This window comes from Convolutriloba macropyga, chromosome 7, assembly GCF_964194025.1.
Source record: "Convolutriloba macropyga chromosome 7, txConMacr16.3, whole genome shotgun sequence".
NCBI classification, from domain to species: Eukaryota; Metazoa; Xenacoelomorpha; order Acoela; family Convolutidae; genus Convolutriloba; species Convolutriloba macropyga.
In genome coordinates, this window is record NC_134474.1 from 4,698,875 (window position 1) to 4,712,243 (window position 13,369).

The 13,369-nt window shown below is 32.1% G+C and overlaps 1 protein-coding gene across 2 annotated transcripts; it reads left to right on the top strand.

Moving 5' to 3' along the window:
- The first annotated feature begins 4,394 nt into the window (after positions 1-4,394).
- Positions 4,395-8,398, top strand: LOC142342056 (uncharacterized). Of its 2 annotated transcripts, XM_075393238.1 has the most exons (3): positions 4,395-4,605; positions 4,933-5,852; positions 7,973-8,398. In XM_075393238.1, the coding sequence occupies exons 2-3, from the start codon at positions 4,983-4,985 to the stop codon at positions 8,264-8,266; spliced, it is 1,164 nt and encodes a 387-aa protein (XP_075249353.1). In that variant the 5' UTR covers positions 4,395-4,605; positions 4,933-4,982; the 3' UTR covers positions 8,267-8,398. The 2 variants fall into 2 exon arrangements, with proteins under 2 accessions (XP_075249353.1, XP_075249352.1); XM_075393237.1 differs by lacking the exon at positions 4,395-4,605 and having other exon boundaries at positions 4,710-5,852.
- The last annotated feature ends 4,971 nt before the right edge of the window (positions 8,399-13,369 follow it).

The window sequence follows — 13,369 nt, forward strand, 5'->3', positions numbered from 1 at the left end:
GCTGCTCTGGTTCTGGTTTTATCAGATTTCATTTTCAACCATTAGAGTTTTGCAAATTCGTTCCTTCTCATTGTTCTGATCAAACATTTTTGCTTTGGAAATACTGAGATGATGTCTTGTAAAAAAAAAAACAGTTTGAAAATTTTAGTGCTGCCTAAATATGATCTTAACTAAGCATGCCTAAAAGTGCTGTTAAATACAATTGATCACTGAATTACCCTATAATTATGAAAATGACCTTATGATTTAAAAACTTACATTTCCCTCATTGGTTTTCAATATTGTAAAAAATCCAAGTAATGATTGACGGCTTGAGCGCCCAGATAATATGGTCGAGGGAAGTTAGTTTTGTTGCTATAGATATATGTAAGCTCATGAAAATTTATTAGGCAGGCATAGAAAATCTAGAGGAGCTTTTTTGAATTTACGGCGGAAGTTTCTGCACACTAAGATTATAGACTCACTTTTCCAGAACCTTCGAAACCTGGTCATTTCGATTAAATGTCTATGGTTACTATAAAAGGTGCAATAAATCTAGTTACATTTTGCTGCTCTGTTTAAAAATTCATCATGTTGTCAGGGTTTTTGGGAACAAATAAAAGGCAAATACTCAATTGCGTGGGCACCATGGTGATTTGTGAGCACAAGGCTGATCGCAAGAAAACCTTCCGAGAATCGACTGAACTTAGAAATGATTTCAACCATGATTTCCCCAACCAAGCATACCTTAAATTTAGTCTTTGGTATAAAAAAAATCTGATCAAGTTACAAGTGAAATCTCCTTCCTAGAGATTAGCTGTCAAATGGATTATCAGCCACTCGGATGTCAAAGAAATTGTGTCAGATTGAAATGGATTTTGTCACAATCTTGTCCGCGAACGAAATTTGTCAAAGCGACCATCTATTTTTGGGATAAAGTAGGATCTGATATTACTTGATATGGAAATCGCTAAGTTGCTTGTTAAATGGAAAAAAAAGCTAAGCGCGAAAAAATAATTTGAATTTTTTAGAAATTAAGTGATCCAGCAATGTTCAAAATTTTTCAACTTCACTTTATCCTTCAGAATTGCTTAAAATCTCCTGGATAACTAATGTACCCCATTCATGGGGCACACGGGACAACTTCTATTTCGGAGGATTCATGCAACGCTTTTGCGACGATGACCAAAATGTCAACCATATACATCTGCTTTTTCCACTGAAAAGCAAACACTTGGTAAGAAGACCTCTCCAGTTAGCGAAAGTCAACTTAACTGTTTCCAAAAAACTTGTGGAAACGAACTGCTCCAGAATTGAAAAAATTTCATTCCTAGGCGAAATGTACAAATTCAGACTAAAGCATGAAATAATCTATAATGATCATAGAGTAAATTTCTTCGAATTTACCAGCAAGCAATTCTTTGTGTTTATATTTTTCGACGTTGCAATAAATTGTCCTTTCCTATTTGTCAAACTAAAACTAATTGATGTCAATTTTCTTCGAAATTACTGTAAATCACACACTCATAGACCTCGCTCTGTCTACCAGTTCAATCTAATAGTGAAATTTTTGGAAAGCAAGGATGTTTGACTTTAACTTTTTTTTTGCAACGATCTTTAAACGCGAAATTATTTAAACGCACAAATAAAATTAGGTGATTTTTGGCGCCATTACTACTTACCTCTTGAAATAATAGAATCCAGGCAAAAAATATATACTTTTAGCACATATATGCTCCATTGTGAGTCTCAAAACCGAGACTACACTGTTCAAAAATTATTATTATTTTTTTTAAAATTCAAGACAAAATATCAACGTCAATTTGTAGTAGTGGAACAAGTTTCTCTAAAAGATTCTTCAAATCCATCTTTCATTTGAAAATAAGATGATGAACAAATCGCTCCATCAGAAAGCTCTACGGCGCTTATTTTAACTTGACCGAGGTTTTACTAATTCCAATTGCCAGTCTTCGACTATCCAAAAGAAATCACCTTCTTTTAGTCATTGGATTATTGTCAATCGTCATTTCAATTATGGTTAGAATTTCGTTTTTTTGTTTGTCAGAATATGTCCCAAATGACATTTGAGTAATTTTACATGTGAAAATATATGACTGACAAACTTTGTTCGTTTTTCTTCTCCAACTTGGAGTTCATTCCACTGCAACTCAAAAGTAGTAGAGGAAAAATCCAAGGACGAAAAGTTGAATTTACGGAAATCGAGGATCTCCGTGATCCAGATTAAATTTATATCACAGCCATTTTTTGATGGCTTAATCAGCAAAATATCTACAATCGGTCAGTTCGAATACCTACGGGGACTTGCAAAATAAAACTGAATATTTCCAAATGAGTGAAACAAATATGGCGGAACCTTTATAATAATACTAAATATTATTATTTTATTATTATTATTAATATTATCATTATTATTATTGTTACTATTATAACTTTTTAGCATAAGAAGATCATTTTTTTTTGGTTTTCATTAATATTATTCCACATATAATTATTAGCAATGTTATTAGTAATATTATTGATATTCATTTTATTTCTGGTGTTATTATTGCTAATATTATTATTATCAATGTTATTGTTATTTTGCTGTTATTATTGTTATTGATATATTTTTTATTATTACCATTAGTAGTTTTATATTATACGAATTATTATTTTACTATAATAATAGTATTATTACATCATTATCCATATTGTTCTTATCATTGTTTGTTTTTTAAGTCTTATAATCATTTTATCGTTTTTATCAAAACTTTTACTTTTTGTTTTTGATTTGATCTTGAGCTTAGATCATATTGAGTTTATCGTTCTCAAGTACATGTAAATTGGAGAATTTTCTGTTCTTATTATTCTAAGAAATGATTTTGGTTATAAAACACACTAGTATGAAAAGTTATTCAATGAAGGCTGCTAAATGTATATCATAGCTGTTGTTTTTGGAGGTTTTCAACAGTTTCTTTCCAGTTTTTACTAACATACAGAGATCTTTGTTCATTTATGTTTATTTGTTTGCTTTTTTTTGCTTATAGAGTTTTAAATTCATAAATTGTTAGCGGGTCTAAATATGCTCTTTTTCTGTGAAATTGGATAGTCCTAGCTGAGAATCAAAAGTTAACTTTCGTAAAATCCGGGATTTTGATCTTTCTAAAATTTTCTGAGAAACGAATTTAGACAATTGTTATGCTATTTTTTATTTATTTTTCGCAACAAATTGCTGTAAAAGTAATGGATTTAAGGTAATCGAATTGGAGCATGGATATATTTGGTTCTAAATCTGATTTTATGAGAAGCAGATCTGATATGGGCTCCAATATACAGCTTTATGAGTTCTAATGAAAATGCTGATTATTTGTGAGCGCGAGTTAGAACTGCCTACCTCTAAGCAACTAACCGCTTCAACAAAACACTGAAGATGAACTTCATTTATAACGGTAATTTGGATAAATGTTACTGGAGTCAAAAGTATATTCAAAGTGAATAAACCTACTGGAGACTGAAAAAATCACTAAAGCATTCACTTTGTAAAAGATAATATAGGAAAAAAGAGCCTTTTCAGTTTGTGTTTCGCTCCGAAGAATTCACAGAGCAAATTTCTCTCTGCTGCATATGGCATTCGGCTCTACGCCCGTTCGGCTCTACCAGTGTCCTCCAAAAGGATAACATTGCGGTGCCAAGGGTTCATTTCTCTGCATGGCATTTTTTTTCAGATTTTGCAGGGTAAATTTACCGTGGTAAACTCAATACCTCACTAACAAATATAAACTGTGGATGAATAATGAACAATATGCATGAACAACTGTGTATTAAAATTCTCCTGAACTGCTTTTCTCTGAAGTGAATTAAATTCATTTTTTTTTCATTCTTGAACCGTGTTGATTCAGCGCTGAAATGCTCCGAGACTCAAGTCCGCTAGATTGAGCTCCATTAATCGATATTTTCATACCTTCGTAAGTTATTTACAAATGGCATTAGATGTTTCCATCGTTTATACAAACCATTGTCAATTAAAAAAACAAGCATTTGTTGGTTCGCAAAGTGATGGAAACAAAAATTTAGTTCACGTGGCTGGGAGGGAAGACATCTTGTGGTTCTGCTTTCGGCGAGTTTAGTTACCCAGACCATAAAACGTTAACTGCAAACCCAATTGTCTTATTTATTGCTCCACGACAATTAATTAGTCAGGCTGTCATGTGACAGTTAATTAAACTTTTGTTTCAAGTTCAATAAAAACCAAATTATTATTATAAGCGCTCCATTGTTTTAACTGTCTGACAAGCCGATAAGAACTCTCATATAGTGAGAACAAATTGATAACAAATAAAAACATTGAGATAAGAACTTTAAGTTTATTCTGGGAGTACTTATTTATTTTAATCACCTCGGATTAGACAGTTAATAAACTCTTCACAGTCAACAAAAGAGCCCGTATGTAGGTCGTCAATCTGGTCTCGAAACTCAAACGAACAACTGTAAAACTTAAACGTTAGTTTTAGGTTTAATTTAGTTCATTTTAAGCAGTTATTTGTGAAAGTGTATACACGTATTTTGATTGCGCGCGAGCACTACAAACGTTCACTGACAGTTTAATCAGAACCGCTTTTCTAAAACGTGAAACGTGGTACCCCCCCCCCCCCCCCCCCCGGATTAGATCTTATAGTCTGTAACAAATTGTTAGCATTTCGTGGAGGGAGGCCATTCTTAGAAAAGGAACGCAAACGTGAGCCGCGCTTTTGTTTTGTAAAATTGGGTTAATGGCACCCTATATTTTAACCCGCTTTCTTTCAACATAACACTAAAACGTAAGACAAGCTCAAAACAAAATAAAAAGCTGACATTGTCATTTAAAACTGCTCAAATCTTGTAAATCTATTTGCAAATTTATGCAAACTTGACCTTAGGTTTCAATTACGGTTGGGTACCACGTTGATATTTCATTGCTTACTATAATTTTTTTTAAATATTTTACTATTATTTGATCCGCAAAAATGCTGCAATCTAATCACGATTTATCTGCAAAATACTTTCCCAGAAAAAATACAGAAAAACCGGAATATGTTGACCAAAAATTTGAACTTGTCTCCCTAACCCATATATCAAACGCATACATATTATGGGAGACACCTGAAACAATTTTCGGGCGAAATTCTAATAATATTTACGACGTTTTCTTGTTCGGCAAAAACGGTTTTGCCGACTTCGATTTGAAATATTTCCCGTTCTGCCAAGGGAACTTTCTGCAGAACACATGGCTTTTGTCGACCGTATTCGGTTTCGTTCAACAAAAACAGGCCAAAAGTTGGCTGAAATCTTTATTCGTGAACTGCGATTCAGACCTCAACATTCAATATGACAAAAACTTGCCTGTTTTGAAATTCCAACTCGGAAATCCGCTCAAACCTGACGACTGGCAGAACGTCGAATTAGAAGATTTGCGTCTCGCAAATAAAAAAGATACAGGAGTCTGGGATTGTTTCGTTGGTTGTGATTGGAACAAAGACGCGTTGGAGTTTCAAGATGGCGACGTTGCAGAACCCTTCCAAGCGAAGCCTTACGTCGGCCCGTTTTGGATGTTATACTTCGAAAAAGCGATGGCGAATGTGGTCGGAAGTTATGGAGACTTACATGGCGCGTCTTTGGATCGCTTCGACATTTTTGGAGCCTTGATGAAATCGCCGCTGGTTCAGACATTCGAGTTCCAGGCCGATGATTCCAAAGCTGCTGTGGACCTTTTCGATTCCTTTTCGACTTACGATGGATCAGAAATTGCGATGGTGGCTCGAATCAGGAAAGAGACGATTGTCAAGGAAGTGGTGGCAAAAGACGGTCGTCTTGAGATTTTAGGACAGTATGAACAGGTTAGATACACTAGCTTCGCAGACCTTCGATTCCTCAAGGAGGAGATGACAAACAAATGTTTGTGTAAACGCAGACATTGTTTTAATACATAGGTTCCAACAAATTCAAATAGATAAAAAAAAGCTAAAAATCTTCTCAATTTGTGAATTAGAATTTGACCAAAAAATATTTAAGAATAATTGAGAGAATGTCAACAGGAAAAAATTTTGTCTAAATTATGCGTACTGATTTTTGTCTGCTTCCTAAAAATTTTACAAAACAGTTTTCTCTTGATTAAGTTTTGACGTTATGGAATTTCCTATAAAGTCAAGGAAATGGGTTAAAATTTAATATCATTACATTATCGAGGACCCTAATTAAAATCTAAGCAAATAGTTTTGATTTAATCTGAATTTCTTCCGTAAAGTAAGCCAAATCTTTTTCATCACTTCAATCAAATTTTTCCATTCATATGAATTTATCTGAAGCGAGTTTTTTTCTAAGAAACAAGTGTGTTGGGACAAGTTGTTTTCACGAATTAATAATGAAAATGCTTTACAAAAAAACTTGACGAAAGCGATCATAAGGCAAGTTCAGCTAGTCAGCTGACACCAGAAATTGTAATAAATTGCTCCTCTTTCGCTTTTGTTGAACTTAATGTTTAAAAATTTTCTGTGGCTTATGTTTCCGGCATATTGCTGCAAAAGTAAAAAACAAGCACAAAATAGAATTTTACATAATTTTTACGTAATTTCGGTGACAATTACTCGCGTTGAGCCCCACTGAAGACGAAAAGATTTTTTTTTCTGCAGAAGACAACCAGATTCCTACGATAATATGCTTTAGTTTTAGATCTTTCAAATTATTTGTTCAGCCAAATTTTATTCTTTCGATATGTGCGAAATGTGAAAAGATATAGTTACTATGAAAGAGGTTGTAGTTTTTTTTTTAAATTTCACTTTCATCATTTTACTCGAAGAGAGTCGACAGTTAATATAGATACAACAACCAAGTTAATATGTTGCTTACTCCGAAATTGTTTGTCGTTGTTATTATTGATCAACTCTTGGCATTAAGTTTATAGATTCACTAGCAAACTGAGTAATGAAAATTGGCATAACATCAATATACAGGTAGTGTAAAATTCGGAAGATTTAAGAAAAATTTTTGCATTAAACATTATCAAAATTTTACATGAATGATTTTTGTCAAAAACGTTATACGTTCTCTCTCTTGATTTCTGCATCACAAAAATCATATGCAGTCTAATCACTTCTAATCAAAAATTCAGTAGAGAAATGTTATGAGTACGCAAATAGCTTGTAAATGCTATATTAAGTTGTTTTTGCGTGAGATGAGATTCAAATAGTAAATAATTTTTTATTTTTCATTTCGATAAACTTTTCTGAAAATGGATGACAAAAGTTTTTGAATTTGTTCTATCCTACCTAAATTTGTTATATACTACGAGACTTATACCTACTTATTTCTTCTTGCAGTTGAATAATCTACTCAATACTACATCACACGGAGAAGATTTCTTTTAATTTATTATAAATTTGTTGCAGCTATAGACTGTATATAGTTTTGCGCTATGTAAACTATTATGCAATATATAGTGTAAAAAATTAAGGCATGAATGAAGACGTATTTTAACAGCAGCTATTTTCGGTCTGGAAAGTCTGATCAGAGGAAAGTTTGGGTCTGGAACTCAACCTGGGTTGTCAACGGTACAAGTTAGTTCCACGTCCGAATAATTTTGAATAAATTTTGCGCTGACTTGTGGAATTTTGAGACAAAAAAGTTGTTAATTATAATCCCATTTATAATGTGCTTTTTAACATAATTTAGTATAATTTCCTAATAGTATAAACCAATTATTCTAATCGTTCTTTCATTGCCATATCCCACTGTAAGGCCCTTTGTACTTTATTAAACATTCTACGGAATTGATAAAGAGGTTAAATGGAACAAATTGCCACAAAATTTGGTAGATGATCAAAAATTAAAGAATTCTTTTCCACCGATCGGTCCGTCCAAGTTGGCTTTTTTTGGAAATCTGAGGCAGCTTACGAAATTAAAACCCAGGGCCGCATTTTGAAAAATTGCTGCGTAAAGAAACTTGATTTTGTTTGTTTAGTACTGCGCAATAACTGGCTGGTACAAATACAAAAAGGTACAGGGATCAACCCTAGACGACGATCAACTGCCCAAATGGGTTTTGAAAGTGAGAGACTTCTATTGCAACTTTGCCAGTTTCCCAATTAACATTCTGACCGATAAAGCTGGAAGAGATGGATTCTTCAACATGGATTTTGGGTTTAAGGAAAAAATTGGATTCAACCCAAGGCGATCTGAAAAGGGAATAAGTTTCATGTTTGAAAAAGAGTTGTGCGATTGGGTTGAGAAAGTTTGGGTGTGCAGTGGGTTCTGAGCTAATGGGATCTATTATGAAGCATTAACTCATAAATAGTATAAGTTTAAACTTGAAATATTGATAATTTAGTATGTATTCAAAATCTTTTATTAAAGTAAAGAGATTGCAATCAATTTATTTTTAAGATTATTCACGTTGTTTGCGGTCCAACAGTTCGGTACGAGATTTAAAAATTTGACTTCTTTATGATAGATGGCAATTTTTGTTGAAACTTAAAATTTTTTCAAAAAAAACTTTAACAATTGAAAGATTTTGCATTGTATCAGTGCATTGTCTTTTTTCTCAAAGATCTGTTCACACTTTTGGTGACATTTTTTGTAGCCAATAAGAAGTCAAATTCTGGTAGTTATTTCAGCTAGGACGAAGTTGTAAAGAGATTTAAAGACACCTCAAGTGTGAGGTCAATTTTGAGGTCAAATGGATTCTATGGTGAAATAGTGTTTGAACGAACTTCAGGTTTTCAAATTGAAGCAATGGTTTATGCAACTTATAAGCCTTTTTTAAATGGAAGATGAAAAATTTTTTGAGGTTGCGTCTGTTTTTGAAGTTTTTTATGCTCTTGCCACTGGTCTAACTTGATGTATTGTCAAAAACAACTTTTCATGCTCTTTAGTAAAATCGTGGTTGTATTTTTACTCTCAAAAATTCAGTTACTCGCTCACATTGAAAGGATAGTTAGCAGAAGAAAAACAAAACGATATATGAAAAGTTATATATTTTAATCAAATGAGGTTTAATAAATTTTGTATTTTTCTCCATTTTACATGAAAAATTGCCAAGAAACAAACGGAAAATTTTTTGACAGGATTGCTAAAGGATTCACTAACTATTATTGAGAAAAAAGTGTATTTGCATAACTATCTGGAGGGAAAAAATCAACAAAGCCTTGGGAAAACTGTTGGCGCTTTCACGTATTTAGAAGCTTTTGGGGAATCATTTTCTGATTCAGAGCAACAAAAAACGAAAAAAAACTACAAAAATCTAAAAACAAAAAAAAATCTTCAATTGATATAGATATTAATGTGTGTTTTGTTGTTGTATTGTTGAAAATGACATTGTTTTTGACCAACTTTATCCTTAAAGCGTTTTCCGACTTCTAGCTAATTTTTTTGATAACAGTAATTATAAAATAGTTGGTGAATTTATTTTTTTTTAAATTTTAAAACGCAATACAGTTGCATTATCACTGGAGTGACTGTCAAATGAAAAGGGCTGCAGGTTTAAGTTAATAGTTATCGTGAACGCATTATTAACTAAATTAGTTCTTGTTGTACTATTTTTCCAGAATTCTTCCTACTCATCAGATCTATTTTCAAAGCTTGCGTATGAGTTACGATGAAAAGCAAGGTATTGTTTTCTCATAAAAAAATTTGTAAATTATTTTCTTAGAGTTCTGGAGAAGATTTTGTTTTTCAATTCACATGTTGCTATTAATTATAAATAGTAACGAAAATACGAAACATATTTGTTGTCTCTGGCATTTACTGGTGTCCTTCGGAAAAACAAGAATTAGGCTCTTCTCAATTTCAACGGCAGCTCTTTAGCACTTCGCAGGAGCATTTTGTTCTCTCTCTGCTCAAAATATTTAATTACAATAAATATTTGTAATCCTAACTCTTTACTGTCGATACGCTATTATTTAGCAGTTTTTTTAGCAAATAAAGTTAGAAGCATTTTTCTTGTTAAATTATTTTAAAGCCATTACTTTTGACTAGCTTGATCCTTAAAGTTTTTTTCCGACACTATTATTATTATAATAATTTTTTGGAACAGTCAATAAGAAAACGAATTTACTTTTTTTTCAATTTTTTCTATTCGACATGGCAAAACAGTTGCCCTGTCATTGGAGTGACTGTCATATGAAAAGGGCTTCAGGTTTAAGTTAATAATTATTGTGAATACATTACAAACTAAATTAATTTCTTTACTCTTTGCCCTGAAAAATGTTTTTTTTACGCTTATCACTTCAAGCTCTTATATTAAAGCTAAAGCTTGCGTTTGCTTTACAATGATGAGCAAACTGATTTTGTCTGACAAAAAATAGAAATATTTTGTTACAGTTTCACAGAGGTCTTTGTTTTTCATGTTAAAAACTTTTGCTGTGAACAAATTACGGTCAATTACAACGAAAATTTTATTTACAGGTACCCTTATTATGGAAACAAATAGGCGCCTCTCAATTTTTACAACTGCAGCTCTTTAGCATTTTTCGGAAGCATTTTGTTCTCCCTTTCTTTACAATATTTAATTACATTAAATGTTCGTTGTCCTTAGAACTAACTTTCAAACAATTTTTTGTGCACCTGCAGCTGAAGCTATCATGCAGCATATGCTTGCACGAAACATGTAGCAAAACTAAAACATTGTTTCTTTCCACTCTGGAATGTTATCATGTTCGTAAATTTTATGACTCAACTAAATACAACTCCTACTAATGAATGTAAGCTTAAATTTGAGTTTAGGTTATAACTATTGCGTATTTGTACTTCTTTGCTTCTTTTATTGGGCTGATATGTATGGTTTTGCATTTTTGATCAACTTAACTATTTAGAAAAATAAAATAAAGCGCGCAATTCACAAAATATGAAAATTTTAAAAATTTGAATATTTCAAAATTGAAAACTTGAAAATTTTTTAAAAAAATATAATGAAGCAAAACAAGGACTACATCTTTCAATGATCAATTTCTCAACTTAGCATGGGCCAAACGACGAGTAAAATTTTCTAAAAATCTGTTTAACTTAATCAGTATTTTCATTAATCGTTAATCTCAAATTATCACTTTTTGTTCTAATGGTTATTTATCTGTTTTATTTCAAATTAGGCGAACAAAAGCGAATCAGTAAATAACAAAGAAACCTGCGAAGGGTACGAAAAAACTTTGAACGGCAAATAACCTCAATTTTTCAATATAGATTAGTTTTTTGTCCTCCTTACTGCTTATAGCCCTCGATATATAAATCAATTGCAATTGTGATAGATTTTTCCACCACATCCGTCCCTCAAAATTTTGTCAATGTTTGAAAAACTTATAAAGAAATCTTTTTTATCAATTTTTGGTTGTTTGATTATTTATTGCCAGCAACGGCAGCATGCACAGTTCGTTTCAAGTATGTTTTTCTTGTTCATAGAAGTTCAATAATAGCGTTTGTTAATTCTGGATAACAAAATGCTGCTCTTACAATGTTCACAATAATTTTGCTGTAACTCAACTCTTTGTAATTATTTCCAAGAAACTTTGCCTTCGATTTTCTTTATTTTTGGTAACCACAATTTAGTTTAAAATTTTTTTACATCTTATTTTTATTCTCAAACTACAAGTGTTTTGTGGCACAAACTTAGCGTCTCATCGATAGTTTCGTTTTTATTGAAATCTTTATTTCTATTCAATTTAATAAATTTTTTTGTCAATTTATTTATGAAATTTATAGTTCGTGCAATGTTGACTGGATAAACTGCTATATAAGTTGAAAATATATTTAAACTCAATCCTCGAAAACTATTTGAAATTACAGCTTTTTAAAACTCAAGACTTTCTTTTAATATTAGATATTTCAGAGAGGGTTTGTTAAGACTCTTTTCTATCTAATATTTGCCGGTCCATCGGGTTTCAACTTCTAGGTAGTTCTGCTTTTGTGTTCCTAAAGTTAATTGGAACAAAAAGATGAGAACTAAGAAAAAAATAAAACATAGCAGGACAAGTCCTGACGTACAATTCAAAGAATTTTCATTGACTAAACAGAAAAACTGGACCTAGAATGGACTATGAGTGAATTAAGAAAACCATTTTAAAAAAATCAACAGATCAAAAAAAAGAAAAAAAAACAAAAAATCAATGTCAAAATGCCGCATGTGAACAAAAAACCACTACCGAGAAACCGAATTTTTGTTCAAACACCATTTTCGCACTCTACTTTAAAATTAGAGCGAAAAAAATTCACGCCGCAAAACCACTCGCTTTTTCGCTCCATTTCCTGTTTCGGCGTGACCAAAATCAATACTCCAATTTGACTTCAAAAATCATGAAAATGTGTGAACAGATCCTAAAAAAAACATAGCCGGAAGAATTCCGGAAACGACTCGAAATGAAAATCTATTTAACCGCCATCCAACTACTCATCAGAAAAAACTTGCCTCCACTAATTTATGATTTTCTCAAAACCAAACCATAAAAAAATAAAAACAAAAAAATCAAATCTGTTAAAATATGATAAATCTGATCAAATTTTGTCATAACTTGAGATCCCGAAATAACTATCTCTGCCAAAATTACTTCATCAAAACAACTAGTACTTATCAACTAGTACTTACTAAGACCTCTTAAGTGAATGTTTTAAAAACTCTTTTCAGCCAATAGGGCATCCAGATGCGCGCAAAACAATAGACAAGTCATAATAGTCTAAGAAGCTTGTCTCAAAAAACAGAAAAAAACCTAGAAACTGCAAAAAAAAATTAAGAAAAATAGTTCCCATTTTCGCCATTTTTTGTCATATTTCTCAACAAGATGATTCATATCCAAAATAGCCGATACTTATTACCAGACAACTAGAACAACTATTATGAACCCTAAACCTCCACAAATGCCATAAAAAAAATAAGGAATAGGAACGGCATTCAAAAACAAATTCAACAAAAAACTATAAAAACTAAATGAGTTTTTTTAATAGCTTAAGGAAACATAAAGCCAAAAACGGTTCCTTTGCAATTAGAGCAATGAAAAACTCGCAAAACAATGGGCAAGTTATAATAGGGTGGGTAAGACACTTGTGAGTAGTATATAATACCTACGTAAAGAAAGGGGGGGGGGGTTATCATTCGACTCTTAACCATAGGATAATAGGTAGTGGCGGTTAAGTGGGAATAGGATAGGCGGGATAAAATCTTTCCGCCGCTGTTTATATCCCTCTCCTATTCAATCTTTCCCTTTTGAGTCTTGCCGCTTTTGTTTCCCTTTAACTTTGCTTTCTGTCTCGCCGCTTGCTTTTGATTTCAAAACACTCAAACAAATTAAATTAAAACCAAATTTCACACTGCATGCAAAATCAATACTGGTTCAGTTTTGCGTGTCTCTCTCTGGGCAATTAAATTTAATTATGCACA

What these genes read in the sequence shown, in the direction of transcription:
- LOC142342056 (XM_075393238.1), top strand. Translation starts at nt 4,983, where the DNA reads ATGCTGCAATCTAATCACGATTTATCTGCAAAATACTTTCCCAGAAAA. An exon ending in TTTTAGGACAGTATGAACAG is followed by an intron (nt 5,853 to 7,972) that starts GTTAGATACACT and finishes TTGTTTGTTTAG; the next exon opens with TACTGCGCAATAACTGGCTG.